Source organism: Anomalospiza imberbis, chromosome 21 (assembly GCF_031753505.1).
Source record: "Anomalospiza imberbis isolate Cuckoo-Finch-1a 21T00152 chromosome 21, ASM3175350v1, whole genome shotgun sequence".
Taxonomy (NCBI): Eukaryota; Metazoa; Chordata; class Aves; order Passeriformes; family Viduidae; genus Anomalospiza; species Anomalospiza imberbis.
Genome location: NC_089701.1, coordinates 4,890,964 through 4,918,883, shown reverse-complemented (window position 1 = coordinate 4,918,883; position 27,920 = coordinate 4,890,964). Strand labels below are relative to the sequence as shown.

Here is a 27,920-nt window from a genome sequence, read left to right as displayed (position 1 = left end):
TGGTGGGAGCAACAGAAATGTTAGAACAAGTGTTTTTTAGGTTTTAAATCTTATATGCATTGTTACAAGTGTTTAAACTGTATTATCTGCTGCTCGATAGATGCAAAGAGCTCACCTTTTCTTGTGAAGAAATAAAAAGCATGGCTATGTCTTCCTTTTTGCTATTTCCTCTGGTATTTTTCCGGACACTCGTAGCCCTGCAGGGTGATTCTCTTCCCCCATGAATATGTTCAGGAGTACTGAGGAGATAAGCCAGCCTGCTGCCTAGCACTTCATTTTGAAAATAATTTTTTTCTGTCTGATACAAAGGCTGAAAATAACTGCACGTCTGCTCCTCAGTCTGAAAAAAACATGCTGGTGCATGGGGAGAAGTTTCTTTCATGTGGAGCCTCTGGCTTGCTAAGGTTACTGTTTTCTGAACACATGCCACCACCCACTTCTGTTCTCTGCTCTATTTGAGCAACAGGTTGCTGCTGCTCCTTTGGTTTGGGGTTTCAGCAGAGAAAGGATTTATCTGGCTGAGCCTCCACACTTTGTATCTTGGACTGGAGCATCCTTTTGTTGAGAAGCCAGAGGTCTGGCATTGCTGGTGTGGACTGGTTCTGCAGGCAAAGGTGCTGGGCAGTGTTGGGGAATGCTGAACAGCTCTGAGCTTAGGGACGTGGCTGTGTGTGAAAAGGAATAAAAATAGCCTTCTGGGAACCAGTCATTCACAGCATTTGTCCTGCCTGTGTTTTTCATTGATTCATCAGACTGAACTGGAGATCTGACCGCTTGACAAAATGGGTTTTAGGAACTCGTAACACGTGAATTGGTCGTAGTGCTTTAGTGACAGGTTGGACTTTGTGCTTAAACTTGTACTGACAAGCCCTAGAACTTGGTGAGCCTTGTTTGTGTTGACACAGACCGTGTCAATACAGTAGCAGTCTGGGCTGGAAAAGTGCATTAGTGCTGGTATCTTGTGTAGATAACTCCATGGAGTGGGTGTTGTTCCTGGGAGAGCCTCCCAGAGTGGCTGTTCCTGACTCCTGGATCAGCAGTTGTTCTGCTCACCCTGTCCTCAGCACTGGACCTTGTTTGTAATTGTTTTTAAACTAGCTCCAATGCTGTTTGCCCTTGGGTTGTTCATACACATCTGTATATAACTTTGTGTAGCGGCGCGTTTCGGTGACACAGAGCATACCATTTAACGAAAATATAACACCACAACTTTGTCCAACTCCCCTCCCAGAAATCTGGTCTGTGAGGTCTTTGAGGAGAAGAGAAATGACAGAAGTAATATTTTAAAGGGCTGGAATTTGACAAAGAAGTAGGAATTGTCAGGGTAGGGATAAGGGTTGTAGCACTTCTTTCAGCTTGGGTCATGTTGGATTTTATTTCTAATGGTATTAGTAAGTCCTGTACTGAGATGCAGCTGTGTAATGAGTTCTCCCCTACATGTGGGATCCTCCTGTGCTGTTCTTTACCTGCAGCCTGGCAAAGCAACTCCTGAAGCTGTGTGTGCTTCTTGCTCTGTATCTCTTTGTGGTGTGATCCATATCTTAGTCTTGGACTACCTGTTCTTGCTGCCATGTAGTTAAATGTCTGTAATGAAGCTTTAGCTTTAAACTTCTGGAAGAAGAAAGTTGTTTTTAATAGGACACTTAAATTAGGAAAGGGCTTCTATTTGGATGATTTTTTTTTTAGTTCTCTGTTAGCTGGAAACAAATGGTGTTGGAATTTCATGCCCACACTTCTCTCTATTTTTTGCTTGTCTGGGAAGCACAGTTTGGAGATGTTGTTGTCAAAAAGTGATTATGTTGTTACACATGCTCTAGAAATGTTATTGTGCGTTTTATAGTGGATTAGGATACATTCTCCTGCTCTGGATGGGTTGGAAACAAATCTGGTGGGAAATTTCCCTGTACACTGCATGCTCACAGCTGAGTGCAGGTCTCACTCTTCCTTATCCCCATGCAGCTCTTGGGAAATTATCACTGTTCCTAATACTGCTGAAAAAATTGTCTCCAGAGGAAGTATTTAAGGTGACAGGAGAACTGTCTGTCTTTCAGGACAATCTCATTCTTCCCATCTGTTTTTGTAAACAGCTGCTGCTGTGGCTGCCTGATGCCAGCTGAGGAAGTGGTCTTAAGGCAGGTGTCAGTGTGTTGATCAAAACAAATTCAGCTGCTTTTCAAGCATTTCCAGGAAAAACAGATTTATCATAGTGTCGGAATCCAGGATGCGTGCGTGCTTTTTTGCACTTCCCTTAACATAACCCTCATCTGAACTGAGGAGCAGCAGGATCAACCCTGGAAACCTGGCTCATTGGTGTCAGATGGAGCTGGAGACCGATTATTTCTCTTTTCCCTGGCTTCTTTCTTCCCCCCTTTCTGGAAACAACTTGAAAGTAATCCTGAAAACAGCTGTAGTGCAGGGAACAGATTAGGTTTATTTGTACTGCTCCTGGGAAGTGACAGCTGGCATTTCTGTGGCCATTTGCAGGGGTTAACGTTTCTAAGTGAAGGGGAGCTCTGGGGACAGGTGAGTCTGAACTGCAGAGAGACCTGGTGGCATCTTGCCTGTGGCTGCTGCTGAGGACAGACCCCAGCCCACCTGTTAAGGGCCAACTGCTGCCCCTGGCCTCTATTCTAATTAAAAGGTCCCTCTAATTATCAGCACAGATTAATAAGTTTGTTTAATGCTAAATAACCATTAAAGAAGCAGCCTCCTTTTGTTCAAAGGAAGGAGGGATCTAGTCTGCTGCAAAGAGACTGACGGACAGAACATTCCCCTTTGTTTGCCCTGCTTTGGGCTCCTTTAAAGGAGTGTCCTGTGAGATCCATAGGATTAAGCAGCAGCATTACAGCTGAAGGCTGGGGCACCCTTTGAGTCTGGGAAAACAAAGGTGAGAGACCATGAAGAAGCCTCACATCCCCCTCTCTCCACTTCCCTCTCCTCATGAAGCTCCTGTGGTACATCCAGATCTGAAGACGACCTGTTCTGTTAATAAAATTTGATTGTAGTAGAACCAAGGGCTCAAACACGACATGATCCTTCTGTACAGAGTACTTTATTCTTTTCCTCCAATGTGTTTTCAATGAAAATAGTGATGGGCAGAAGGGAATTAGATCCCTGTCTTACTGCTGATGAAAGTCAGTACTGATGCTGACACATCTGCAGCAGTAGGACCAGGGCAAAATCCAGATCTCTTGGCAAAATATTTTGTTTAATACACAAAATGCCACTATTCTTCAAAATTGTAACTTTACAGGTGGCCACTTTTTTAAATAAGGTGATTTAAGGGAGGGGGGAAAACCTCCAAAGATTTGCAGTGAAGTCACACACAAAAATTATTAGGGTTTGACTATTTAAGTCAAGAAAAATCTCTCAATATGTAATGATGGAGAATTAGGGTAACAATCTTTGTAGCTTTCTAAAATTTATGATGATCCCATTTTGACTCTTAAGTATGAAAAGCAGCCCTGTTCCACTGCTCTCAAGGGGATGTGTCGCTCTGATTTTATTCTAGCCATGAAGACATTCCTGAAGCGATTGTATATTCCTATCATGCACATTAATTTAGTGGGAGGCACTGCTCTGTTTTGTGGGGTGGAAGAAAAATCCACATTTGTTTTGAGTGTCTGTTAGGTAGAATTCAGTTAAGGTGAAGCGTAAAGCAGAATGAAGAGTTATCAACCAGCAGGTGCCATTAATAGGGAATTGTGCTGATTTTATTCAGTATTTTTCCTTATTTGCAGTAAAATGACTGCAGTTACAGTTAAATTGTACTGAATAGATGTAAAAGGGGAAAATATGTATGTGGCTTGTCAGAGTTCAGCCCCCTCCTTGGTGTGAAGGTAGACAGTGGAATGGTGCATCAGCTTTCAGTATTGTGGCTGCCCCGGCCCTGCCTCTCTATTAGTCCCTGTTTTTCAGAGAAAAATGGACATGTTGGAGAAGGAATGGACCTTTAGGTTGTTGGCACTGGGAGCCACATCATTTTCCCCCCCAAAACAGAGAGAAATCATAACTGACTTGAAGTAAATAATTTCCATTTCTCTCCATTTGCCTTCAATCTCAGTTTTTTGAGAAGTTACCTGTGAACTGCAGAAGGAATGGTCTCTCACATAAATTATTGTGGCATAATTTTTCCATACTAATTTGTACAATAAACGTTCATTAATGCTGATACCTCCCTGTGGGGTGAATGGCTTACTCTGTTTGGATTCTGCAACTCAGAATGGGTTGGAGAGACACTGCTACCTGCATCTAAAGCATTAATTCCCTGACTGGTTTAACTTCCTGTGCTCGCACAGGTTTCCCTTCAGAAGCTGACTTTTTCAAGTGTAGGATTGTGTTACAAAATGAAGGCTCTTCCCTTCCTTGTGTGAACTTGGGGAGTTGATTATAGGATATGTATCTGTCTCATAATTTGTGGGCAGCGGCCGCAGCGGAACAGATTGCTAAGAGAGCTGTTCTGGTGAATTGAAATGCGAAGTAGAGATTTAAATACAGGCTTTGCCGAGTTAAAACCACTCTTTCTGGCATCTTGATAATGAGTGGCCTTGGCTGTGGCAACCCCACACTACACCAATACCACCAGACCTACTGCGTGGAGTTGAAATATTCTGAGTTTGGTTGTATTGGCTCAGCTCTGTGGTAGGAGCTTATCAGCCAGAGCAAATATTTCCCATTACATCACCATCATTTTCAACTGCAAAATTCACAATTATCAAATTAGAGCTTTTCATATTCAGGGTGAGAATATGCAAAGACAAATCTAAGTGAGTCAATTAACACAGCAGTTGTCTTATCACTGAGCTGGAGAGAGTAATAAAATAGATACATTGTCAATATTTTGGTCCTGAACTATCATAGAGGTATTGACAGCAGAAATACACTATTGACTCTCTTTGTCTGTATTCTTTCAGTAAAGTGTTTTGGGCACAAGCTTGATGCATTTTTCTTCCAGATTTAGAGAGTGTGGGATGCATCCACTTTCTATCCCTGCCAGCTGATTGCCAATTTATTTCAGGTCAAAGAATGTGCAGCTTGCTGCAAGGTAGTTTGAAACAGCATCTTTATTATCACAGCTCACATGTTGGCCAGTTTCATTTGTTTTGTTCTGTGCCCTCCAGGCATGCAATATAATCTTTCAACTGGTTGTTAGCACCAAATGGTCTGGTTTTTAGCTGGTTTGCTGCAGGCAAAGTCCAGTAGGAAGCCCAGCAGGGCTCGTGTTCCTACTTTGCATGAGTTGGTCTAATGATATTTTCCCCATTAACATTTGGAAGAAAGATCTGATCTGTTGGGGCTGGGGGGAGAAGTCTGTCTCAGGGTTGTCAGTAGGGAGATAATTGCTAATCATAGATGAACCACCAGCTAGCATGGCAGAAATGCCTGGAATGTGTTCAAGAACATGTGTTTTGTTGAGTTGAAACACTTTGGGTGCCACGAGGTTACTTAACAGCCCTATTCCTTTAACAGGTCTCCGTGTAAGTGGGCTCCATGGAGCACAGATCAGAGACACAGAGAGAAGTATGTGCCAGCGGTGTCTAATGCTTGGACTGAGGGAATCTCTGAGGCTGCTTGGCTTTTATTCTTGTTTATTAATACACACTGGTCTCCTTCAGATTTCTCTCCCTCCTCCTCCCTCCCCCCTTTTCCCTTTTTTTACTACTTTGGGCTTAATTTGGGAAGGGGGGAAGGTTAGTTGCAGGGATTTGGATTTGGGCAGGCAGGATTTTCTCCCATGACTCTCAGCATGGGGAGACACGGATCAATTCCCTATCCTGTGTTCAGCTGGACACTGGGCTGTGGTGTGTGTTGATCAAGAAATCCCCTCCTGTTTTGTAGCACATAACGCATTCATTTCAGCCACTGAACCTAAATTACTGTTTTGCTTTTCTTTCTTTTTTGATGAAACGGTAAGAACTTTTTCTATAGGGATGAAGTTAGTTTATCCGTGCTAATGCTTTGATTTTTTTCCCTTTTTTCTCTCTCTGCCACAGTAGGTAACCAGTTAGGGGCCTTGGTACATCAAAGGTAAGCAGTGGGTTATGTTTTATTATTTATTGATCAATTCTAATTGTTTATTGATCCACCATCTGTAGTAGTGTTAGGAAGTCAGAGGTTGAGAATGTGGAAAAACTGTCAGCTTGGGTTTTCTACAGCCTGGGTTGTTTGTTCTGATGAAAAAAGAGGAGTTGATGTGAAACTTGGATTTAGTCTCTGCAAATCTGCATGACCAAAAAAAATTAATTCCCTTCCCTTCCCCTGCCCTGGCAGGGGCAAGACAGAAAAAGTGAAAAAAGGTCTGGCATTTTGGTAAAAGGTGGAAGTATCAGACACATGTTACTGTTGTTGTTGTTGTTATTTATTTTGTTGGTGTAATATGACCTGGGATGACTCCTTTGTCAAAGGTGGTTTGGGAAGACTGAAGCAGTATGAGTTGTCATCCGACATGTCTCAGCAGCCAATAAAAATGTAAAATTCTCAGTTTTTCTCAAATCCTGCTCTTGAGAGTTTTCTGCGTTGCTTTGAAGGGAAAAACATTTCTAAAGCTGGATTAGCCTGAAGGTGAATAGTAGTGCATTTCCATCCTAACCAGCTGTTTGGGGCCTCAGCAGAAAGCACAAACAATGTGCATATGAAGGCTGTAGAACCTTAAATTTTTAATGGTTAAGTTAAAGCTAATGTCCTTCTAGAGAATCCTAGAAAGGGGTAGGCAGTGTTAGTACTTAATCTGCAACTTAGCTAATCAAGTCTAGTGTGTATTTTACACCTTTCCTAACTGATCTAAAGCAAAAAAAATGGTAATATTTTAATATACCTCCTTACAAAATCTGCATTGAACTCACTGTGCAGGTGTTTCATTGCTTTTGAGATGCTGAGCAAATTGTAATGCATATGTGGAAATTCCATGTTCATGGTGTTGTGTTTTCTACAAGACATAAAAAGCTAAACAAAGAACAATGCAAGTTAATTCCTTTCTACTTACTATGGTCAGGTCTTAGGAAACTGCTTTGAGTGATTTGTTTTGAAGCAGACACATTGAAAATGTCCAAAGAGCAATAGGTATGAAAGTCTTGAGATAATAAGAATTCAGAGGATAATTGAAGACAGTCTTTATTAATTCCAAGGAAAATAATTATAAGGACAAGAAGGTGAAAAAAGAGTCCCAAAACACCAAACCTGTGAATATCAGAAGGGGGATTTCATGTCAAGGCTGGCTTTGGTTGGTGTCTTCTGGGAAGAGAATATCCAGAAGCACTGGAGAGACACTGCTGCTTGGAAGGTCCAGGCTCAATGATAAGGACACTTTGTGCTTTTTTTGTTAAATCTGTCTGGAGCAAGAATGACAGAAAGAGCTTCTTCCATCAGCTTCATTCAAGATACCTGAGATAGACTGGAAATGGATCCAGCATAGGAGGAATTGTGTGACCATGAGAGGTCCTTTCCAAAACAAATAGTTTTGACAGTGATATGCTTTTATTTGTGTGCACAACCCCTGTGCTGAGCCCAGGCTCCGTGGCAGGGCTGTAGTTTCTTCCAAATTGTTCTTTGTAATGACTTTGATGGAGTTTTCTTCTTTTTTTTTTTTTTTTTTTTTTTTTTTTTTTTTTTTTTTTTTTTTAGGGCTGTAATAACAGAAGAGTTCAAAGTGCCTGATAAAATGGTTGGATTTAGTAAGTACTTTTGATGCTTCTTGATGTGTTTCCTGTGCAGGAATGCTATTGATTCTGACACAAGTTTTTGTGCTTATTAGCCTTGGATAAGTCTTGTTTAATGCTGTCTTCATGGGGAACAGAGGATCTGTGTTTAAAATCCAGATGCAAACTTCATGGAAAAGCTTGGTGTACCAGTAATAAGAACAAGAATGTTTGGTACAAGTTACTGGGCAATTTAGTGATTTTTCTCTTTTAAATTCCTATAGCACAGTGCATAAACAAGTCAAAAGTGAATTTATTTCCCTCCATTGCAACATTTTACTTTGAGTATGCAAAACTGTGAGAGGAGAGGAAGGAAAACAACATTTAAATGTTAAAATATGAGTTGACCAAAGGCAAGTTAAACAGAGTTTTAAATTCCTCACACATTTGCTGCAGGGAAACAATGAGACCAGAGTTTTTCATAGATTTGCATTCCTGATGCTGTTCTCTTTCAAGCTTGATCCTAATTTCTCTCTTCCTCTTAATGATCATTACTCTGGCTTTCAATGGCACCTCCTGCTGATGTGTTACTGCAGTGATTGCATAGACTCTTCCACTGCTGGGTCTCTGTGTATCCCTTCCAATTTGATATATGGAGAGTAAAGAGGAAAATAACAGGCCGTGCTAATTACCCCATAGCGCGCCAAGTTTTGTCCCGACTCTAAAGACACTGCAAGACTGGAAGTCAAATTCCTGCAGAGGAGAGGCTCCCTCCTCTCCTGCCAGACCTCTTCATTTCCATGCTGCACATGGAGGATGTTGGCCCTGGGAGAGGGGAGCTCACAGGCATCATCTCTGTGTCACACCCTGGGTCAGGGGGCAGATGGGTACGGGGGGATGCAGCCCCACAGCTGAGATGCTGCTTTGGGAGCATCCTGAGCCAGGAATAGCTGGGTGACTTGACAGCTTTGCTGGTTTTGCAGTCTGGGAATGGTAGGAATGGTGATTGGCACAGTCTGTGCTCTGGGTTTCTTGTTGTGAAACAGCAGTGTATCAACTCTGAGAGTTAAGGGAGAGGGATATTTGTGTTCCCTGGAGGTTGATAGAGCGTTTCAGGATGTGGTTCTGAGTGCAGACAGCCAAATAGCATGTCCATTCAAAAATGGCAGTAAAATAGGAATTACAAAGAAACAAGTCTTTGCCTTTTTTAGTACCCCAGATAACAGGCTTATTGGTTCAGGCTGAACAAGATGTACTTCAATTACTCTCGTAGCATCACCCACACTAGTGCCTTATTTCTTTCATGTTTTATTTCTTTCCATTCCTGTGCAAGACAGGCTTTTTTGTTTTGTTTTTCCAAGCAAATAGAATAATGTTTAGCAGTATTTTAATGTTTTTCTGCTATGATAAGTTTGGTCATGCTGTGGATGCCTCTTCTGCAATCCTGGAGTCAAACTGTTCCTTTATAGAAAGCTGCAGTGGAGTAAAAGGGGGAAGGTGTTCTGCAGTTTCCAGGAAAAACAGTTTGTTCTGATGCTTGTTGAACTCATTTCAGTAATCGGCAGGGGAGGCGAACAGATCTCACGGATTCAGATAGAGTCTGGCTGCAAAATTCAAATTGCTCCAGGTAAGCCCCTCTTTGTTTGATGGGTGAACAGGTTTTAATGGCAAAGGGTTGACAGGCACTTTCCACGCTCAGGATGTGTTAACACCATTAACGTGGATACAGGCAGCCATGAGAGAGCTGTTGTGGGACCCACCTCCCAACCAGGGTAGAAAACAGGTTGGTGAGGTGGTTTGGGGAATGGAACAGTGAGGGAACCGACTCCAACCAGCAGATGGTTGCAGAGTAAATGAATCAGTGTTGTGCTTAGTCCTGAAGCTGTTGAGTTTTCTCACTTTGTTCAGCTCTGTGGTTTGCCTCTGACTGATCTGGTCAGCTCCAGCTCATGGCAGCAGACATTTCAGGAGGCTTGGCAGCAGCTCTCCATACAGCTTGCTTTGCATCATAAAAATGAGACCATTTGTCCAAATGGGATCATTTGGTGCCAGTTTGCTTTGGGGAAGACTGTGCTGCAGTCCTGTGCAGGGAACTGTTAATCAATGTTATCTGAGTTTTCCCCCTCACTTTAATTGGTGGGGAAGGCTTTAAAAGAATGCAGACATCCAGTAAATCACTTAAAATATGTTGATCCTGGATGTCTTTGAATTCTCTAGCATGCTGTGTGTGCAGGTGGGTGGTGCTTCCATTGGTGCTTCATGGTCACTGAAATAGCTGCCACATTTTTAATTCCATGTATCACAAGTTTTCTCCTTGTTTCCTTTGCAGACAGTGGTGGGATGGCCGAGAGGCCCTGTGTACTCACTGGGACACCGGAGAGCATTGAGTGAGTTCTGATTTAATTTCTCTCCTTTTTCCTTCTTTCTCTTCTCCCTAATGCTGTGCTCTGTCAGTGGTGCTACTTGGTTATTAGCCACACCAGCAAATGTTGGCCTAGAGAAACTTGAGGGTCTCTGGAGCATAGAACCTCTTGGTCTGATGCTTTAAACTGTGCACCTCAGAGGCTGTTTTTTCCACTTGCAGTTTGACTCCTCTGCAGAAATTTCCTTGGAATTCCCCTCTTCAGGGTGAGGTTGCTCTTAGGGCGCCTAGGATGCAGTTTAGTAACTGCAGCTTTCCAGGATACTGAGCTAAGCTGTTGAAGGGCATTTCTCTTCTCCCCTTCACTTCCCTACTCTTATTGAGATGAGCATCCTTCCAGCTGAAGAAGGGCTGCATGAGGCCTCCAAAGCCTGTGGGTGCCACTCCAGGATTCCCTGGAGGTGTTGGTGTTGTTGCAGAGCAGCATGAGGCCCACTGGGTGCTTGTCTCTGCACTGCTGCCAACAAGAAGCAAAGGACTGAACCCAAGTCATGATTCTGCTCCTTGCATGGTAGAGACACGTGGCCAGCCAGCAGGGATTTCTATCTTTAGACCTATAGAAACTTTAGGGACAGTGTTTCCTCCCTCCCCCTTCCCAGGAGCTGAGTTTGAGACTCTCACAAACCAGTTGAGGACCTCCTGCTGGAACTGGATCCAGGATCCTCAGGCTTACAGGAACACACTTAACATATGGAGCTGCTCTTTCTCTCCCCAGCCTTTGGGTAGGTGGGTTTTTTAAAATCCATCTGGAAATCTTTGAGTTGCGTTTGAAAATACATTGGTGCAAAGACTGTCTCTCTAAAGAGAAGACACTCATCATTCTTCCATTCCTAAAGAGATCTAAGGGTACTTAAATCTCCTTATTCTGCCATAATACTGCAAGCAGTGAGCCCAAATAAATATAATTGGCAAACTCATAGGCCAGGCAGTATATTCTTGCTGATATTGAAGTGGTTTTCTCCCTTTAGCAAAGGATATTTAAGAACAAGAGCAAAATAGTAAAAAGCTGGGATGCTTCATGAGATGCAGTTGTGGGAAAATGGGGGAGAGGTGTAGTTAAGACTTCGTGGTTCGGAAATAAGCAGTTAAATGTACTCATGTCCAAGGCTGTCTTTAAATAAAATATGAGTAAATCTTAAAAGTGAGACTATTGAATTTGTAAAACAGAACATGGACATGGAATTAAGTGAAATTTAATTTACTTTTGTGGTAAAATTCTTGACAAATTGGTTGTTTGAACTTGTTTTTTCAGGCTACTTGTAGGAAAAGAAAATGAAGTAAGGAAACCATTCTAAGTGTCAGACTTCATTGAGAAAGGTTTTGTGAGGAATGTTTTCATTAGTTATGTCCAGTGACAAACTAGTAGGGTTAATTTCCAAGTGACCCTTTCTCATCTGAAATATGTTATGTATTAACTGTTGTGGTCTCTATATTGTCACTAAAAGAACTTTGCACAAAGTATGAAGGCCGATGAAGAAAACCTCCTAAGACTTTTCCAGAACATTTGAAGCAGGCTTCCAGAAATTCCACCTTTTCCCTTTCATTGTGAGAAAGTCAAGGACAAGCAATGCTCTGCTCTGAGTGCAGCCTCAGAGCACCACCCCCTGAGCTGCCTTGGGGGAATGTCTGCTTGAAGGGATGAGTTTGTACTGGTTCTTCAAATCTCCAGAGAGGTCAGTCATCCTTAGGGTGCCTGATATGGCTTGGTGTGAAGTGGAGAGAGGGGAAGATGCTGCATTAGTCTGTACAGGGAACCAGTGAATTTCTTCTGCTTTCAGAAGGGTTGTGGGACAAGGGCAGGAATGGGATGTGCTGGTATAGGAGTCTTCAAGATGAAAGGAAACCCTGCCAGTTACCTCTGACATGCTAAAGATTTTAGAGAAGGGATCTTTAATCTCCCAAATGCTTCTTTGTGTGTCTCTTCTCACCAGGAGTAGAAGAACCCAGTCTTTCACTGGTGGCTGCTGCAATATCCCTGCCTTGCTTCGTGGTGTAGCTTCAGCACCTACTGCTTGGAGCAGAGGCTGTGTTAGGACAGTGTTCTGGTGCTGCTGGTAAGAGCAGGTAGAGAAGAGCAAAGCAGTTGCCTGTGACTGATCAGAGAATGGTTAATCCATGGGCTGTGTTAGTATCAGAGCAGTGTGTGTCTTTTTGTCTTGACTGAGAAGGAGACCATAGCTTGAGTTTTATTATTGTATATGTGTTAGAAAAGGTAAAACCTAGAGCATCTTAATTAAAAGTTAGCATCCCAAATGCTGTAGTTCAGCTATTGTCCTTAACTTCCTAAGAGGTCAGAGCATGCTGCTGCTCTTCCTTTTCTCTTCCCCTTCAAAAATCAAACTGCTTATAAGTAATCATGATAGGGGAAAATAGACATCAAAGAGTTAAAAAAAAAAAAAGGGCAAACATTGTGCTGACTATGGTTTCCTCCATCTTTCCACTTCTCCTCTCCCCGATCGCTCTCCATTCCGATGGTTCCTGGTCTCTTGGTCACGTGGAGCAATGTTGTCTAATGGTTGTTTCCCTCGATTCTTTTCCAAAGACAAGCAAAACGGCTTCTGGGGCAGATTGTAGATCGCTGTCGGAACGGACCTGGTTTTCACAACGATGTTGATGGCAACAGTACCATTCAGGAGATTTTGATCCCGGCATCCAAAGTGGGTCTAGTCATCGGCAAAGGAGGTGAAACAATAAAACAGTTGCAGGTGCGCAAGATGCATTTCCTTTAGGGCTCTCTTCCCTACTGCAGCTTCTCTAGATCCACTGGAACAGGCTGACATGGAGAGCCTTGAATGCTCTAACCTTCTCCAGCAGGGACCACTCTTCTGCCTTCGGAGATTGGACTCAAATCCAATCTTGTGTTACAAAATCAGCGTGTCCCCAGCTACACAAGTAGTGGAGTTTTGCCAGAACTGTGACAGGAACCCGTGTGCTGTAGATAACACTTGGTGTGTGCTGTTTAGGAGGGGATCCCTGTAGCCAAGGAAGGGCCATGTCTGCTCTGCTCTGCAGTATTTTTAATGCCAGCCATGCTCTTGTAGAGTGCTCTGCTTCTCTTTTGTTGCTGATCTGTGGTAAAGCTGCCATATGTCATCTTTTTTTCTCATCCCACCCCTTTCTAATTAAGTGTTGTGTTATGTATAAACTGTGTTCCTGGACGTTCTTTATTCCTCCATCTGGTACGAGTTTTTAAAGAATAGAGGGTTACAGCAAAACACCTAGGGTCAAAAATGGAAGGGTTTTGAGTGCCCTTATTAGACCTCTGTCATATAGTTTGGAGGCTGGTCACTTAACTGTTACATACAGACAGCTACAGATTTTGGAAAGGGCTGGAAAGTCAGTAGTTGAGGTGGAGGGGGTTGTTCTTGCAAGGATTTCAGCTAATTGAGACCCTCAGGGGCAGTGTAGTTTCTGGCAGTCCTTTACACTCTGGGACTGTTCCTGAATTTGTGCATTCTGTAATGGTGCTGGCTTGACCTTCATAATGTTTAGTAACCAAAATCTAGTCCCTTGTTTTAGGGACTCTGCTTAGAAAATTGCTCTGTGCTTTTTCTTCAGGAGCGAACAGGTGTGAAAATGATTATGATCCAAGATGGTCCTTTGCCTACTGGAGCAGATAAACCTCTCCGTATTACTGGAGATGCATTTAAAGTACAGGTATGTAACAAAAGCAAACTGATTGCCCAAGAGAACTGAGGAGAAATTCAAACCTGAGTGTATTTGTGAGCACCTAATGGAGTCAAATCCAACTGTAAATGTAATAATCTTTCCTGGTTTTATTTGTTCTGTAAGGTTGAGTAGAGCAAGTTAAAACACCAGAGCAGTTTGTTTTACAGCATAACTTAGGAGCTGTCACTCCATATAAATACTGCACTTGGGTAGGAGTACAGATGAGGGGGAGGGTTTGGAGAAAGTAGTTTTGAAATGCTTTCCAGTCTGTGTGACAAAAAAATGAGAGCTGTGTGTCACTCAAGCAAATGGGTTCTTAGTGACTGACTGAACCACACCTTTGAGACAGTGAACCTTTCACAAAACTACCTCAGACAGCCAATCGACGCAGGTAATTAAAAACCAATCCCACAACAACTCCTGAAACCAAGGGGTTTGCTTAATATTGGTGCCTCAGTCTCCTTGTGTCAGAGTTCTGCAGATGTGGATGTACCTGTGGTTTGGAAAAAAAAAAACCCATCAGCTGGAGGCTGGGGGACTGCAGTGTGATGGGAGCACCTGAATTAGAGCATTAAAGTTTAGCCACAGCATGTTCCACTTCTCAGCAAGTGCCTTTCATACCTTGCTAAGTACTTAAATCTAGCTTAGCATTCCTGTCTCCAATAGAAGTAGTTCTGTTTCATAGGATCTCCCTAATCATAAATTGCTGACACAGTTGATGTTGCTCAGGCATAGTGTTTGGGTAGTATTTGTCAAAACTCTTATTGCAAGTGTTAGAGTTAATTATTTTTTACCCCTGAAATTCTTACTATGGAGATATAGCTGTGCAAAAGGAGATTAAAGACAGTCTGGCTACTTTTAACCAAACCATACTCTCAGTGCTGCCACTTCCCAGGTGGCTTCTGCTGTGCAGGATTTGCTGTTGTCACATCTTCCATTCAAGGAAACATGGAGACTGCACAGGCTGGAAGATCTTTGAGGCACTTAAAGCTGAGCACACTTAGGAAGTGTTTAAGAAGTGTGATGAATCCTTGGGTTTGGTGGGATTCTGTGGATGCTGCAACAGTGTTTCTTAACTCCCTCAAATCCTTCTGAAATCTCTCCATCACCCATATTTCTGTCTTGGCATCTCTGAAATGTCTTTGAGTTGTTTCTTTCTGTTAAAAATACTTTGAGGACATGGAGAAATATGTAAAAATGAAAGGAGAGAGATTCACCACTGTCCTCAAGCTTGGAGATAGACCCAAGATGTCAAAAGCTTGACTGGTAGTAGATAGAAACAAATGCTGGGGTTTGACATATAGGCTTGTTTGATTTTGTTGGTGAATACTGCTGGCAAATTTCCAGGGTAGACTTTCACTAGCTGGGCTGCACGCAGGCTTGTGAATGGCCTTGAGTAGGTAGGGAAAAATATCCGTTTGTCTCAGAAAATGTCTTGCTGGATTGCTGCAGACTTGGGTTTAACTTCTCAGAGTCAGTAAGCTCAGTGCTGCCCAGCAGCCTCCTTCGTATGTGCTCTGTAGCACTTAGTGGGCATGGTCTCTGCCATGCTGCCAACAGCTTCTACTTTACTGTATTGGTTTCAGTTCTGTCAGTAGGAAAGGGCATCCACTTCCTTTAATTTAAAAACAACAAAAAAAATCAACGATATTTTAAAAGTTAAAGGACCTTTTTGAAAGACAGGAGGAAGCAATTGCACCCAAGAAACTGCCATCTTGTGCACCTAGCAGGTTTTATCAGACATAGAAGATGCCATCAAGAACAGACTGTGGTAAAAGAAATGCTAAATCAGACTGCTGTTCCTGTTCAGCAGATGAAGATCCTCTGCCCAAAGCCTGACCATTTACCCACTGTTGAGGCCCTAACACCAGGAGGGCAAGCAGAATAATTTGAAGCTAACTGTAACTTCTTTCCCCATGTAGCAAGCGAGGGAAATGGTACTGGAGATCATCCGAGAGAAAGATCAGGCAGACTTCCGAGGCGTACGCAGTGATTTCAGTGCTAGAATGGGAGGAGGCAGCATAGAGGTACGTTTCCTTCACAGTGCTCTGCTAACCTCCCTGTGGGATGGGTACTGGGGGGAGTCATCCAACTGCACTTGTAACCTGTAAGCTTTTTTTAAAATGTGTTGTGTTCTTTTTTTGCCAGAAGAATTGAGTCTGGCTCTGCAAAGAGGAGGAGTTCTCGTGGACTCCCAGATGGCACTTTATAATTTAAGCTGCATTCTTGTAGTGCAGAGTTCATTTAGTGGGGAAGGAATTTGTGGCCACGTGTTTTTCCTCAAGCGATGCGGTTCTGTAGCCTGGAGCTGCCTAACATGGCCCGTCCTCAAAGTTAAGAGCATCTCCTTGTAAAATCAGAGTCATTCAGTCTAGTTCTCTGCACTTTCATACTCCTTTGCCTTTCCCATCAGGTCTCTGTGCCCAGGTATGCTGTTGGAATTGTGATAGGAAGAAATGGAGAAATGATCAAAAAGATTCAGAATGATGCTGGAGTTAGGATTCAATTTAAACCAGGTTTGTGTGAGGATGGAGAGCCGTTGCTTTCTGACCAGTGTTCCACTTTTGGGTTCCAGCAGCCAGGCTTTCCTCATTTACAGGTGCATTGTGTCTCTTTCTGAAACCCATTTAAATATGATGTGCTGCCTCCTCATGCACTTCCTGGTTTTCAGAGAGTAAGATTATATACAGCTCATTTGTAAACATTAGATGTCACAACAGTCATGTCTTGAGTGGTAATTATACAGATAAATAAAATAACAAAAATCTTTTATTTCCTGTTAAAGAATTCTCCTTCAGGACATTAAAGCCTTTGGGGATCAGGAGTTGATTAATTCTGAGTAACTTTCTCTGGGTCCTTGGCTGTCTGATCATCTATCAAAGCTGCCTTTTTCCTCTTAAAATTATATCAGTCTCTTTCATAGCTTTTTGACATTTGAAAGTGTTTTCTTTTGAGTGTTGTTCCCTCTGCAGTGTGGGCTGGGTTTTGTCTTCTTGCAGTCCAGGGAAGAGGGGCTGAAGGTGGAGGGAAGCAGTAGCTCCTGGGATAGTTGTGTGGTGTGAAAATGCTGCCAGCAGTGCTGGAAGGAAGCTTTTGTTGGCGAGTGGATGTTTTCTGCTTTTAATTTAGTCTTTGCCTCCTCTCTCCACAGATGATGGGATTAGCGCCGAAAGAGTCGCACAGGTCATGGGGCTCCCCGATCGGTGTCAACACGCAGCGCACATCATCAGTGAGCTCATCCTCACGGCACAGGTGGGTTCTGGAAGTGCTCTTTGGGAAGGTAGGCTGCATGGAGGGATGGAAGCCATCTTCTGAAAAGCAGCAGTGTTCAGTTTTCCCCTGGTAGGGCACACATGCTGCTGCCCAGAGCTGCTGGATTTGAAGTTTGTTTGTTTATGATGGAACTTCTTTTAATGTAATGTGGGCTAACTGAGCTGTGGGAAGGTCTTTTATTCCCAGGCTTATGAGGCATCATTATAGCTCCACATCTATCTCCTGTTTAGTTGTTAAATTTGGGAACAGTAAGCTGATGGAATGGAGTCCATAAACATCAGACAGTGACCTGGGGCTGTGTTTAGATAGCAGAGCACTGCCACTGCGCAGTGGTGCCTCATCTTCAGACTCAGCCCTTTGGTCTGGTGGGGACACAGCCCTTTGGTCTGCTGAGGGCTCAGGTATTGTGTCACTGTGCTCTAAGACACACCGACATATTGCATTACACAAGAGCAAGAAGTACAAAGCTGGGTGAAGTATTAGGGCAGACTCTTGAAAGAGGTTGTAATATTCCCTTTGGATTTGAAAGAATTAAAACTTTAGGCCATTTCAGAAACCTGAACGTAATTTGTCCATCTTGATATCTCTTCTAGCCCCAATACCTGGTTTGAATACTTGATTTCCTCATTTGCTGTAATGATTCACTTAAATGTTGAGGTCTGTCGTGATAGCCGCTGACTGCCCATGGCATTTGCTTTTGGAAAAATCACTTACCCAAAAATGGGTATGTCCTTTAAGTGTCTGAACTTAAAAGCTTCCTTTGGAAGTTTTGGAAAATGCGCATTTCTGCTGAGTAATTCCAGCAGGGTGACACTTGAAAGTTTGAAAGCAACTTTTATGTGTGTCAGTGCCAAGATCCATTGTTTCCTCTAAAGAGACCCCCCCATCACAAACTGAAAGTCCTTTAGTAATTGATGCTTATTTATAGGTGTATTTCAGCAGATGTAAAGGCATGCATTTAAAAATAAAAATATCTTCCTGAATCAGGAAGGCGACTGTAACCTACATTACTTGGCATCTTTCTAAAGTGCTTCAAAACCTTGAATGTGAAGCTGAGGTCCAGGAATATCTCAATTCAATGCCATTGATTATAAGGCAGTTTAACTGACCTGGCTTTATTTTGTTTTTAATGTGTATTGGTGCCAGCATAAAAGCACTGATGCACATGTTTTGCCTTCTAAGGAACGAGACGGCTTTGGAAACTTGGCTATTGCCCGAGGAAGAGGTCGTGGCCGTGGGGACTGGAGTGTTGGAACACCTGGGGGCGTGCAGGAAATCACCTACACTGTTCCAGCTGACAAGTGTGGCCTGGTCATAGGCAAAGGTGGGTTTGGTGATTCCAAATACCACAGCTTGCAATCCTTGTCTCTCAGGATGGTCGTGTTCTTGCTGCCTGACAGTGAAGCTTTGGGGTTTTCTGTGGTTGTAGTGTTTAGTGCCCAGTGAATGCAGCATAGGAATAAGCTGTAAGTGCTTGTGGCTGTTTTCTTTGTGGTGTTCTCACTCATAACTGTGTTCTCCAGGCCCTTGTTCACAGGCTGTAAGAGAGGCTTTTAATGCAGAGCTGTCAGATAAGCTTGTTTTATAACAAGCAGCTGGCTGAGAAAAGGCAGGTTCATTTGTGGATTCTTTTTACAGAGAATTCGTTTGAAGGACAGTTTATCAGGGACAAGCAGAACAGTAATTTCATCCTGCTGGATTTCTGCGAGTGCTGTGTGAGGAAATGGAAGGTCTCTGAGTGTAGTAATAACAGGAGCTGCTTCCAGCCCCTGAAGTGTGTGATGAATGAAGTGAAGTAGGAGGATTTCTCTGCCTCTGCTGGCACCTGACCTGGCACAGAAGCCTGGTGCACCTTGTGCCACTTGGCTGAGCGTGTTCCACTGCCGTGGAGGACCCTTGGCTGCTTAGCCAGTGGATCTCTCCATGTTAATGAGATTAATGGGGAGTCATCCTCTCAATCAGGACAACCCTGTGATGTTATGAAACTGAGCATCAGCAGCAGACTTAGTTTGTCACAGAGCAGGAGCTGCATGTGGGGCAGTGGCAGGATTTAGGGTAGAGCCAGGAGCAGACAAGCTCTCTAGCTCTGAACTGCTGTGATGTGTCTGAGCTAATGTACTGACCTATCCAAGGCAGTGTTTCATTTTTCTATCTGCTTATTTCAGAAAGGATGACATATGCCTGAACTAGTATTTAAGTAATCACAGCTGGCTTTCAGCCTCAGCAGAAATAGAATTGGAATAGATAAGCTACAGCAGAAAAGGAGGCAGAGACTTGAGGGCATTGGGCCAGGTTTCAGTGGCTTAGAGTGTTCCTGGCAAGAGGGAGCTTGTGGTGAAACTTGTTGTGGCCTCTTTCCCTCCTGCACATCCCTGCTGCTCCCTGCCATGGGCCTGTCCCCACAGCACCCTGAGCTCCTGCCCTGTTGGATGACCAGGGACATGGGCAGGTCAGCCCTGTAGCTGGAATTGTTTTCAGATGTTGTTTTTTGCCACAAGCCTGTTCACAAACCTGAAAACTTTTTTCAGTATGAAAAACCACCTGCTTTTCCCATTATGCAGAAATTGCAGTGATTATGCTTGTCCTCACTGAACAGTCCAGTTGGCCAAAAGATCAAACAAAGTAAATTTTAAGCCCATGAGTGAGACTTACATGAACAGAAAAATCAAATTATAATGAAACTTTATTGCTATATCCATTAGTCATCTTTAATAAAGGATCAGAAAAGGTCACTTGTTTTTCAGCAGTGCACTGAAGTGGGGCATTTGTGACTACAGAGAGCACTGTGTGCTGAAAAGATAAATGCAGGTAGTGGAGTGAATGTCCCAGCATTCAAGTGCAGGGCCTGGCACAGCCTCACTGGGGGGTGAAGGGTGGCTTTTTACCTTTGTTTCCACAACAGCAAAATAGGGATTCTTACTTGGCCAGATCAGAAGCTTTCTGGAGTGACTAATTACTAGTTGTATGGTGATTTGAGTGCTGGTAGCATTGTAATACCGCCTTGTAATCGGTGTTCTCACAGTGCCTGTGCTTTTAGGCTGCTGCAGCCTTCACTTTTGTCAAGTGACTGATGGCTGTAGCATTGCCTTTTGGGGTCTGGACCAGCATGGATGTGCTACACTCTCCACACGTTGATGCAAAACAGGCGGTTCTTGTTATTTCCATCCCCGCTGCCTGTGGGGCAGTGCAGGGCAGAGGGGATCTTAGTGGGGTTTTCTTAACAGTGACCAATTACAAAACCTTTGCACTCCCTGACAGTTTCTGAGCAGTTTCCAGCTGTTGGGTGTTTTTCCTTGCTGTGATACAGGATGGAGCTGTTGGCCTTCTCTGTGAAGTCTGGATAAGGACTCTGGGCCATCAACTTGGTCTCAAGATCAGCACCCAAGCAAAGAGTGCTGACCCCAGGTGTGGTGTGTGTGATCTGACCTGGTAACTGCTCCTGTGCTCCCAGCTCCAAGTGACCACTCAAGAAGCAAGAAAAAGAGGGAGGCTGGGAAGTTTCTCAGCTCAATTTCTGCAGCATACATGACAAATCTGGTGCCTTTTTCTTGTGGACATCTCAGCTTGGGAGCATGAGCTTTTAGGAGCTGGTGGGGCTCCCTACAGATCCTGCTCATGCCTTTTTCCCCTGGAGGGTGGGTAGGTGCAGCTTTTCTTTCCCAAAGGCCCTGAGGAAGGGTGGAGGCGAGCACCATACACATGTCAAAGTCTGTCTGTGTTTGGTGGTGCTTGGAAACAGCCGCTGACTCCCTGGGCCCCCCTGGATTTCCATGATAAATACGGCAATCCTGACAGATACCGCGGCCGGCCCGGCTCTTGTCAGCTCGCCCTTTGAGCAGGTTTGATTAATTGCTTTAGGATTTCACATCCAGCCGGGAGGCCGCTCCTGGATCGCTCCTGCCCCCCATCAGGTGGAAGAATGGAGGGGATGAATGCTCTATAGACAGCCACCATGTGCCGAGCGGTCACCTCGCCGTGGGGAGGAGATCTCCTTCCGGCACCGGCGGCTGCGTCACTGCGTTGCATGTTCTGGAGGCTGGCTTGGGGTAGCTTGGCTGGGAGGGAGCGCTTCCACATGTACCAGGCTGCAGGGTGAAGAAGACAAGGGCACTGAGTCCTTCTGGTGTGGGAGTAGGAGCTTGGAGTCTCCCATCAAACTTGGAGAGGCAGCTAACTTAATTCTGCTGTGTGGTATGGGAGGGAGCTGCTGTAGGAACAGGCCCAACAGCCACAGGCTTGGTGCTGAATGCTAAATGGGACAATGATTTGAAATCTGTATTCTCCTTGCTTCCAGTTTGAGAATGCTTCGATTTTTAATCCCCTTTTGGAAGGAGAAACTAGTCTGCAGTGCAAGTAGCAACCTCGGGTTGTGCCTCTGTCACCCAGTAAAGAAGTTGTGCCACTCCTTCAAATTGTGTTGCCTGAAAGGGTCCTCTGTTTTCACTGAGCAGATGAAATGGCTGTTGATTCAGATCTCACCTCGATATGTAAAAAACAGAGCTTCAAACAAATCTGCATCAGACAAAAGCATGACACAAAAAAAAAAACCCTCTTGGTTTTGAAACTTCATCTTACTCCTTTCCCATGCTTGACTGAAAGTAAGTGGGTTGCCTTTTGGCTGCACAGTACAATCCCTGTTGTCTGCCCGGGGATGTGACATGATTATCTTTTGTTAAATGCATCTTCAAAAATTCATTTAGAAAGAGTTAATTGCCCTTTGGCAACTTTTCCTCCTCCCTTCCCCAAGAAGGCTTTAAAATGTTAAAAAGGTCACGAGTCCATTACAATGAAATGAACAAGTGTCTGCAACATCCACAGTTTGTTTTGAAATTGTGCTGGATGTATAGAGATGGAAATGGGAGCAAAACTGAGGCATTTATTTTTTTGGAGGTTCTTTTTAATGAAAACCAAACAAAAATCTCTGGTTAGTTTCCTTTGCTCTCTGTACTGCTTGCTGTCTATCCTTTGAGCTGGTGATTTTTTTGGTTTGTGATTTAAAAGTTGTAAAACCCCTTCCTTCCCCACACCCTTTAATTTCTCCAGTTGAGTGGAGCTGGTCTGTAAGTTGTGTGAGCTTCCAAAAGAATAATTGAACCATTGTAACATTGGCCGAGGCTTTTGTTAAGCAAATTTCATGAAGAGACCAGGACCTAGCAGGTCTTGAGGAAATCGGATCCACTTTGACTGGCCCTGCTGCATCCTGCTGGAAGCACTCCTGTGCTCTTGTGCATCCAGATGGCAAACGAGCCAGACATGTTCCCTGCATGCAGAGCTAACTCTGAAATAGCAGGAGACAGCCTGGAATCGTGTGCTGCTTTGGCTGTGGAGGGATGTGTGGCTCAGGGTGAATAGCAAACCTTGTAAGCAGAGGCTGCTTTAAGGCAATAACCTATCAAATAGCTCATGCTTGGGAGAAGGTTTAAGCTTTGTCATGTGGCTGGTGGCTTTTTGCTTAAGTGATGGAAAAGAAGAAAACACAGTATGTTTAGATTGCAGGTGACCTTCATTTCCTAGAGGATTTGAACAGCTGTGCAAAAGCAATGGAATTCAGTCAGTGCAGGTTTGGATCTGTTTGTCAAAGTGTATCCCAGTCACGCTGCATCTTGCTGGGAGCCTGGCAATGGGCACTTAGCGGGGCTTGTGTGTTCTTTAAGCAGCATCATCCATGACCCCAAAAACTGTTACAGTAGCTCAAGGTTTCAGGTTATGCTTGTGAAGCAGATTAAAGGAGCAGCATGAGCTCAGGTACTGCAGGTTTTTTTTGCTGTTGCCATCCTCAGCTCACCTCTCCCAAGGCACACAGAAAGTGACTGAAACTGTAATCCATTCCCAGGACCTGATTTTGATTTTATGGAAAGATATGCTGGATATCCCTCCTTATGTCTTGGCTTTCTTCTCTTCAGGTGGTGAGAACATCAAGAGCATAAATCAGCAGTCAGGAGCACACGTGGAGCTGCAGAGAAACCCACCCCCAAACACAGACCCTGGCGTAAGAATATTCACAATCAGAGGGGTCCCCCAGCAAATCGAGCTCGCTAGGCATCTCATAGATGAGAAAGTTGGTGTAAGTTCCATCTCTGCTCTCTTGCTCTGTCCCTTTCAGACATGCTGTTGTCACTCTTGGGTTCCTCTAGGCCTGACCTCCCAGGATGGCACAGAATGTACGTGCTTGCATTATTCAGCTTCAAAACCATTTGCCTCTTAGCAGCTGGCTTGAACTTGATGGCCCTCCAGCATCCATTTGGTTAATTTTTGCTGTGGTCCCAGAAGGATTTGACTGTTGACATAATCCTGGGTAGTGTATACAGCTATATGAGAGGGGAGAACAGCAATAATAAGGTATGAAAAGGCTGTCAAAGGAGATTTTTTGAAAGGAAGACAATAGTGTCACTGTGTGAGAATGACACAGTCCTGGCAGCATCGTCCTGGAAGTAAAACACTCAACTCCTTGCTCAGTAAGTTCAGGATGACTTATCTTACACTTAATGCAGTGCTGTGGTATTGAAGCTTAATATAGTCAGGCTGCAGTACTACTGAATGGGGAGACTTTGGTAAAAAAGTATGGAAGATACTGAACTGGGGCATGCCAAAGCTGAAAAGCTGCCTTCATGCTGAATTGTTTGAGAGGAGAAGGCTTGACACCAACCTCAGGATCCGTGTGTCCCAGTCTGTCTTCCCTCCTTTCTTACTACTCATAGTAGCTGCCTCCACCCCATACTTGGAGCTGGTATTAAATATTTGTGGATTCTGTGACAGGGTACCAGCATGGGTGGACCTGGAGGATTTGGTCAAAGTCCATTCAGCCAAGCACCTGCTACACCTCATCAAAAGTAAGCTTCTGCATCTCCTCACCCATGGGCTGGGGGGAATGGCTGGGAGCTAGAAAGTGCTGGGAGAAGGGTGGAGGGCCCTGAAGGGGTGGGCTATGAGTGGAGCCTTTTAAAGATTGAGCAGCAAGTGAGCTCAATCCTTTAAACTTGACTACAGAAAAGATTTCATCTATTAAATGATACACAGGTAGGTATTGGCATCTCCAAAATTCCTATCTCTAGTGCAGTGAGAGCATGGAAAGAAGCCTGAACTGCATAGAGCACAAGGAGTGCTGTTCAGTGTGGTGTATCTTCACCTTGGCTTCATGAACAGATTGATACCAAGGCAGGACATAGCAGTTCACACCTGCACAGCTTTCCTTTTGCTCCCATGTTGCCTGTTTGACCAGCAGCTGCTGACTATAAGTGACAACTTCTCTTCTCTGGGCAGCTTCATGTCTGTGGCCTGGTAAGTATTTTATTGTTTACTTGAGCATGGCTTTTTGTCCTCTGCAGTGGTCCTCAGGCGTTCATGACGCAGGGCTGGGGCAGTACCTACCAGACGTGGCAGCAGCCTGGACAGCAAGTCCCAAGTAAGTGCCAGGACCTGGGTTGGAGAAGGGTTGGTGTTCCCTTTGAAGTCTCTTTGTGCCTGCAAAAGGCAGGTTCACCCATGAGACCACGTGTGTGAAAACAGCAGAGGATTTCCTGAGCAGAAGAGGTGTGTGGAGGCACATGGTGGTGGTTGAGCTCAGAACAAGCTGAAGGCCATGGAAAACTTTTGCTTTTTGTGTGCTTAAGTGCTTATTGCCTCTTTCTGCTCTTTGAGTAGAAACTTGGTGTCCTTGCTGTCTGTTCCTCTCTTAACAGAAACATTCCTGCCTGTGGCTCTCTTCTCCCAGGATTCTCCAGGCAAGCACTTGCTAACCACGCTTCCCCCTAACAGGCTGGTGCTGATCCCTCTCATCTCTTTGTTCTTGACCTTATAATTTCTTCTTTATTTTCTTATTTAATTATTCCTTACAAGCTTTTCTCACTGCTCAAATTCCAGACTGATGGAACAACGGGGGAGAGGGATGCAGGAAATGGAAGGAAGGTTATGCAGGGTTCCTGTACTGGCCATTTTTTCCTGAAAGTCTGTTGAGTCAAAATTGAGCAGTTTGGAATGGGGAGTCACCTTTTCAGAATAATTCAAGTAGTAAATGCTGGTGGTGATGCTGTAGCTGCATCATCCTGTGTCTCCAAGAGCTGAGGAATAGTTTGCCCTGCCTGAACAGAGCAGATTCATGTCTGCTTGGTAATCTAAAAGCTCATGTGATGGTGGTAATGTCCAAAGGACCCTTGCAGTCACAGTATTTTAAGAAATATGAGTTTTAAATGGTCTGGTCTCATTAAACTAAAGCTAAGCACCAGAAGGTGCGTGAGGGGGTCATTTCAGAGGGGTTTAATGGCAGATGCTTTTCACTGCTTAGGCTGATTTAGCAATGAAGCAGGTTTTGAACTTTGGTATAAATTTTCAGTGCCTGAGGTAGAGGAATCGTTGCAGGGACAGTGCCTGCAATTGCCCTTGTGATTCCCTGTAGCACTGATCACCTTTGAGTGTTTATGACATTGTGAATATGTGAAATTTGGAAACCTCAGTGTTGCTTTGTTAACTTGCTGCACTTCTGAAATGTGTGCTGTGGTGGCACATGGGAACCCTAGTGTTAAAGTGTGTGTTAAACTCTGGATGAGTCCTCCCTCTTAGCAGTTACAGTCCAGAAATGAGGACTTTCCCTTGGAGTTCTAGGGTCTTGGAGAAGGTCAGCAGTTGTTCTGGTTTCAGCACATTAAAATGCAGTGGTGGGCTTCAGTGGACTTTTCTTCTGTACAGGAGTGGAATAGTATGGTACTGAAGAAGAGTATTTTCTCACTAACTTGTTTTACAGGAAAAATTGTTACTCTGCTCCTTTGCTTTGCATCCCCAAGGGCTCTGAACTTCCCTGAGCTTTGGGAAGCAGAGCAGTTGGTGCAGCAGGGAAAGCTCCACAAAAATATTTAACTTTTATCTTCCATAGAGCCTTGGAATAAATGCTTACAAAATTGCATTGCTCTTTGCCTTGCAGTGTGCCTTTAGAAACTCACCTTGGTAACTTAACTTCTTCCTCACCTTCCTGAAACATCCCCTCATGCTGCCCACCAGTTGCTGGGGAAGGAAGGAAGGATCTCCCTCCCTGCAGCAGATAATCATGTCTCAGGCTCACCCCTCCTGGCTTTGGAGCCTGGTGCAGGAAGCACAGCCCCCTTGAGCCCCCTGATGACCAATAATGCAGCTCATACTCCAGTACAGTTTTTCACTGTCAGGTTTCAGGTGGCTCCCAAAACCTCTGGAGCTTCCTGCCTTGCCATTGTCCTTCCCCGTGTGGGTTTAGTCCAACACTGCTGCCTTTTGGAGGCAGGAGTTTAATTTCTGCAGGTGAACCTGATGGGAAATGTTGGCTCCCTAGTTCTGTGTGTGCTTAGGACACTGTTCCTGTTTGTAGCCAGGCACACTGAAGGCAGGCTGGGTGAGGAGAGAGGACACACACATAATGCTTTAAGAACCTTCACCACTCTTCACTGCTGCAGTGGTGCCCAGGTGGAGCTCACCAAGGCGTAGGAGGATTGTTGTTTAGTTTGAAAACAGCCTTGTGCAGGGTCCCTTGCCCGAGTGCTGCAGCCTGTGTGTCACAGCTCTGTCAGCCCTGTCACAGCGCCAGCGTCCTGGGGACAGCCTCGAGTGCCCTCCTTGTGGGAGGAGGGGCAGACCCCCACCCCCTACACATGTATTTAGATTTTAATTACTTCCCCCATCTTAAATAAATTAACTGGCTGGGGAAACATTTTGCTGTGAAATGCATTTAGCTGCGTGTCCTTTCAGCCTGCTGTGGACTGTAATTCTCCGAGAAGAAAAGGCATTGAAGGAGGTCCTTTGTTGGCATTAGCAGGTGGACAGTTGAGGCAGCCTTGACCTCTGCCAGAAAAGGTCCTGACTTGTAGCGTTGGTCAAGTCTTTTAACCCGCTTTTATGCCCCTGGACAGGACACTGCTGCCCTGTTCCCTCCACCCACTTCACACTTGCAGTGTATTATTTCCCCCCTTCCCCCCACTTCAAAGCCCCTCTTGGGCCGGCGTCGGGGCTGGGCTGCGCATGGAGCTGGGACGGGATGGGAAGGGCTCTGCTCCACGCGTGTCCTCTGTCCTTGCCTCTCTCTGTCCCCAGTGGCTCGTGCTCCCCACGCCTGCTGTGCCTGTCTGCAGCTCCCAGTTGCTGTGTTTGCTGCTTGTTTGTCCTGTGTGTCACTGAGGGCTGTGTGCTCCCGCTGGGATCCCGGGAAGCGTGGGAAGGGCAGGTATCCTTCCTCTGTCCCGGCTGGCCGGGCTCTCCCTGCTGTAGCACTTGGATGTGCTGGGTTGAAGGTGTCTTAGTGCTTCAGAGATGGGCAGTCTGTGCTGGGTGGAGCCCAAGGTTTGGGATCCGTGAGGAGGCACTGGCACAGTTTCCCTTGGAGCAGTGTAGGAGCCTGGAGATGACACCAGGAGCCAGCTGTAGCTGTTTGGGATGTTATGGCTGCCTCTTCAGTGATGCCTGGGCTGTGCCCCCTGGGCAGTGGAGCTGGCTGTGCCCCCTGGGCAGGGCTCATGGCACCTTCAGGAGTCGGGAGCTGAGTGGCTGCCCCGGAGTTGAGCAGGTCATGGAGGCTCGTGTGTGTGCAGGGTGTATGGAGGGGCATCGCTCACAGGGCTCCCTCAGCTCTGCTCCACTGAGAAGAGCGGGGGTGAAGGATTCAGCCCTTGAGAAACAAATGAGGTGACTCAAAACACGGCCGTTCCCTTGGCAGCTCTGTGGAAGTGACAGATCTCAGCTGTGTCGGGCGTCTCAGCTCTCCTGCACTGAGTGCAAGCAGACTGGGAGCCCAGGGTGGCTGACTGCAGACTGGGCAGCTCCCAGCGACGTGCTTTGGCTTGAGCAGGTCCCAGCAGGGTGACATTTGGCTTCATGCCCTTCAGCAGATGAGGTGAGATCAGGAATTTAAGCTTTTCCTCAGCTTCCCCTGAACTGAAGAGGCCCAGCACTGTAGAAAAGTGGAAGCT

General features: G+C 44.9%; 1 protein-coding gene across 6 annotated transcripts in view; it reads left to right on the top strand.

Annotated features, from left to right (window-relative positions):
- Window positions 1-27,920, top strand: part of FUBP3 (far upstream element binding protein 3) — a 39,551-nt gene that overhangs the window by 8,219 nt on the left and 3,412 nt on the right. For 2 of the 6 annotated variants that reach the window (XM_068211239.1, XM_068211235.1), the window contains exons 3-16: window positions 5,470-5,520; window positions 5,994-6,027; window positions 7,621-7,670; window positions 9,190-9,261; window positions 9,964-10,021; window positions 12,599-12,761; window positions 13,615-13,713; window positions 15,648-15,752; window positions 16,139-16,241; window positions 16,877-16,977; window positions 18,181-18,322; window positions 22,902-23,062; window positions 23,755-23,828; window positions 24,324-24,400. In XM_068211239.1, coding sequence (XP_068067340.1) covers window positions 5,470-5,520; window positions 5,994-6,027; window positions 7,621-7,670; window positions 9,190-9,261; window positions 9,964-10,021; window positions 12,599-12,761; window positions 13,615-13,713; window positions 15,648-15,752; window positions 16,139-16,241; window positions 16,877-16,977; window positions 18,181-18,322; window positions 22,902-23,062; window positions 23,755-23,828; window positions 24,324-24,400 — 1,290 coding nt within the window. The remainder of the gene's footprint in view (window positions 1-5,469; window positions 5,521-5,993; window positions 6,028-7,620; window positions 7,671-9,189; window positions 9,262-9,963; window positions 10,022-12,598; window positions 12,762-13,614; window positions 13,714-15,647; window positions 15,753-16,138; window positions 16,242-16,876; window positions 16,978-18,180; window positions 18,323-22,901; window positions 23,063-23,754; window positions 23,829-24,323; window positions 24,401-27,920) is intronic. The other 4 variants (XM_068211236.1, XM_068211238.1, XM_068211237.1 and 1 more) reach the window with 4 other exon arrangements.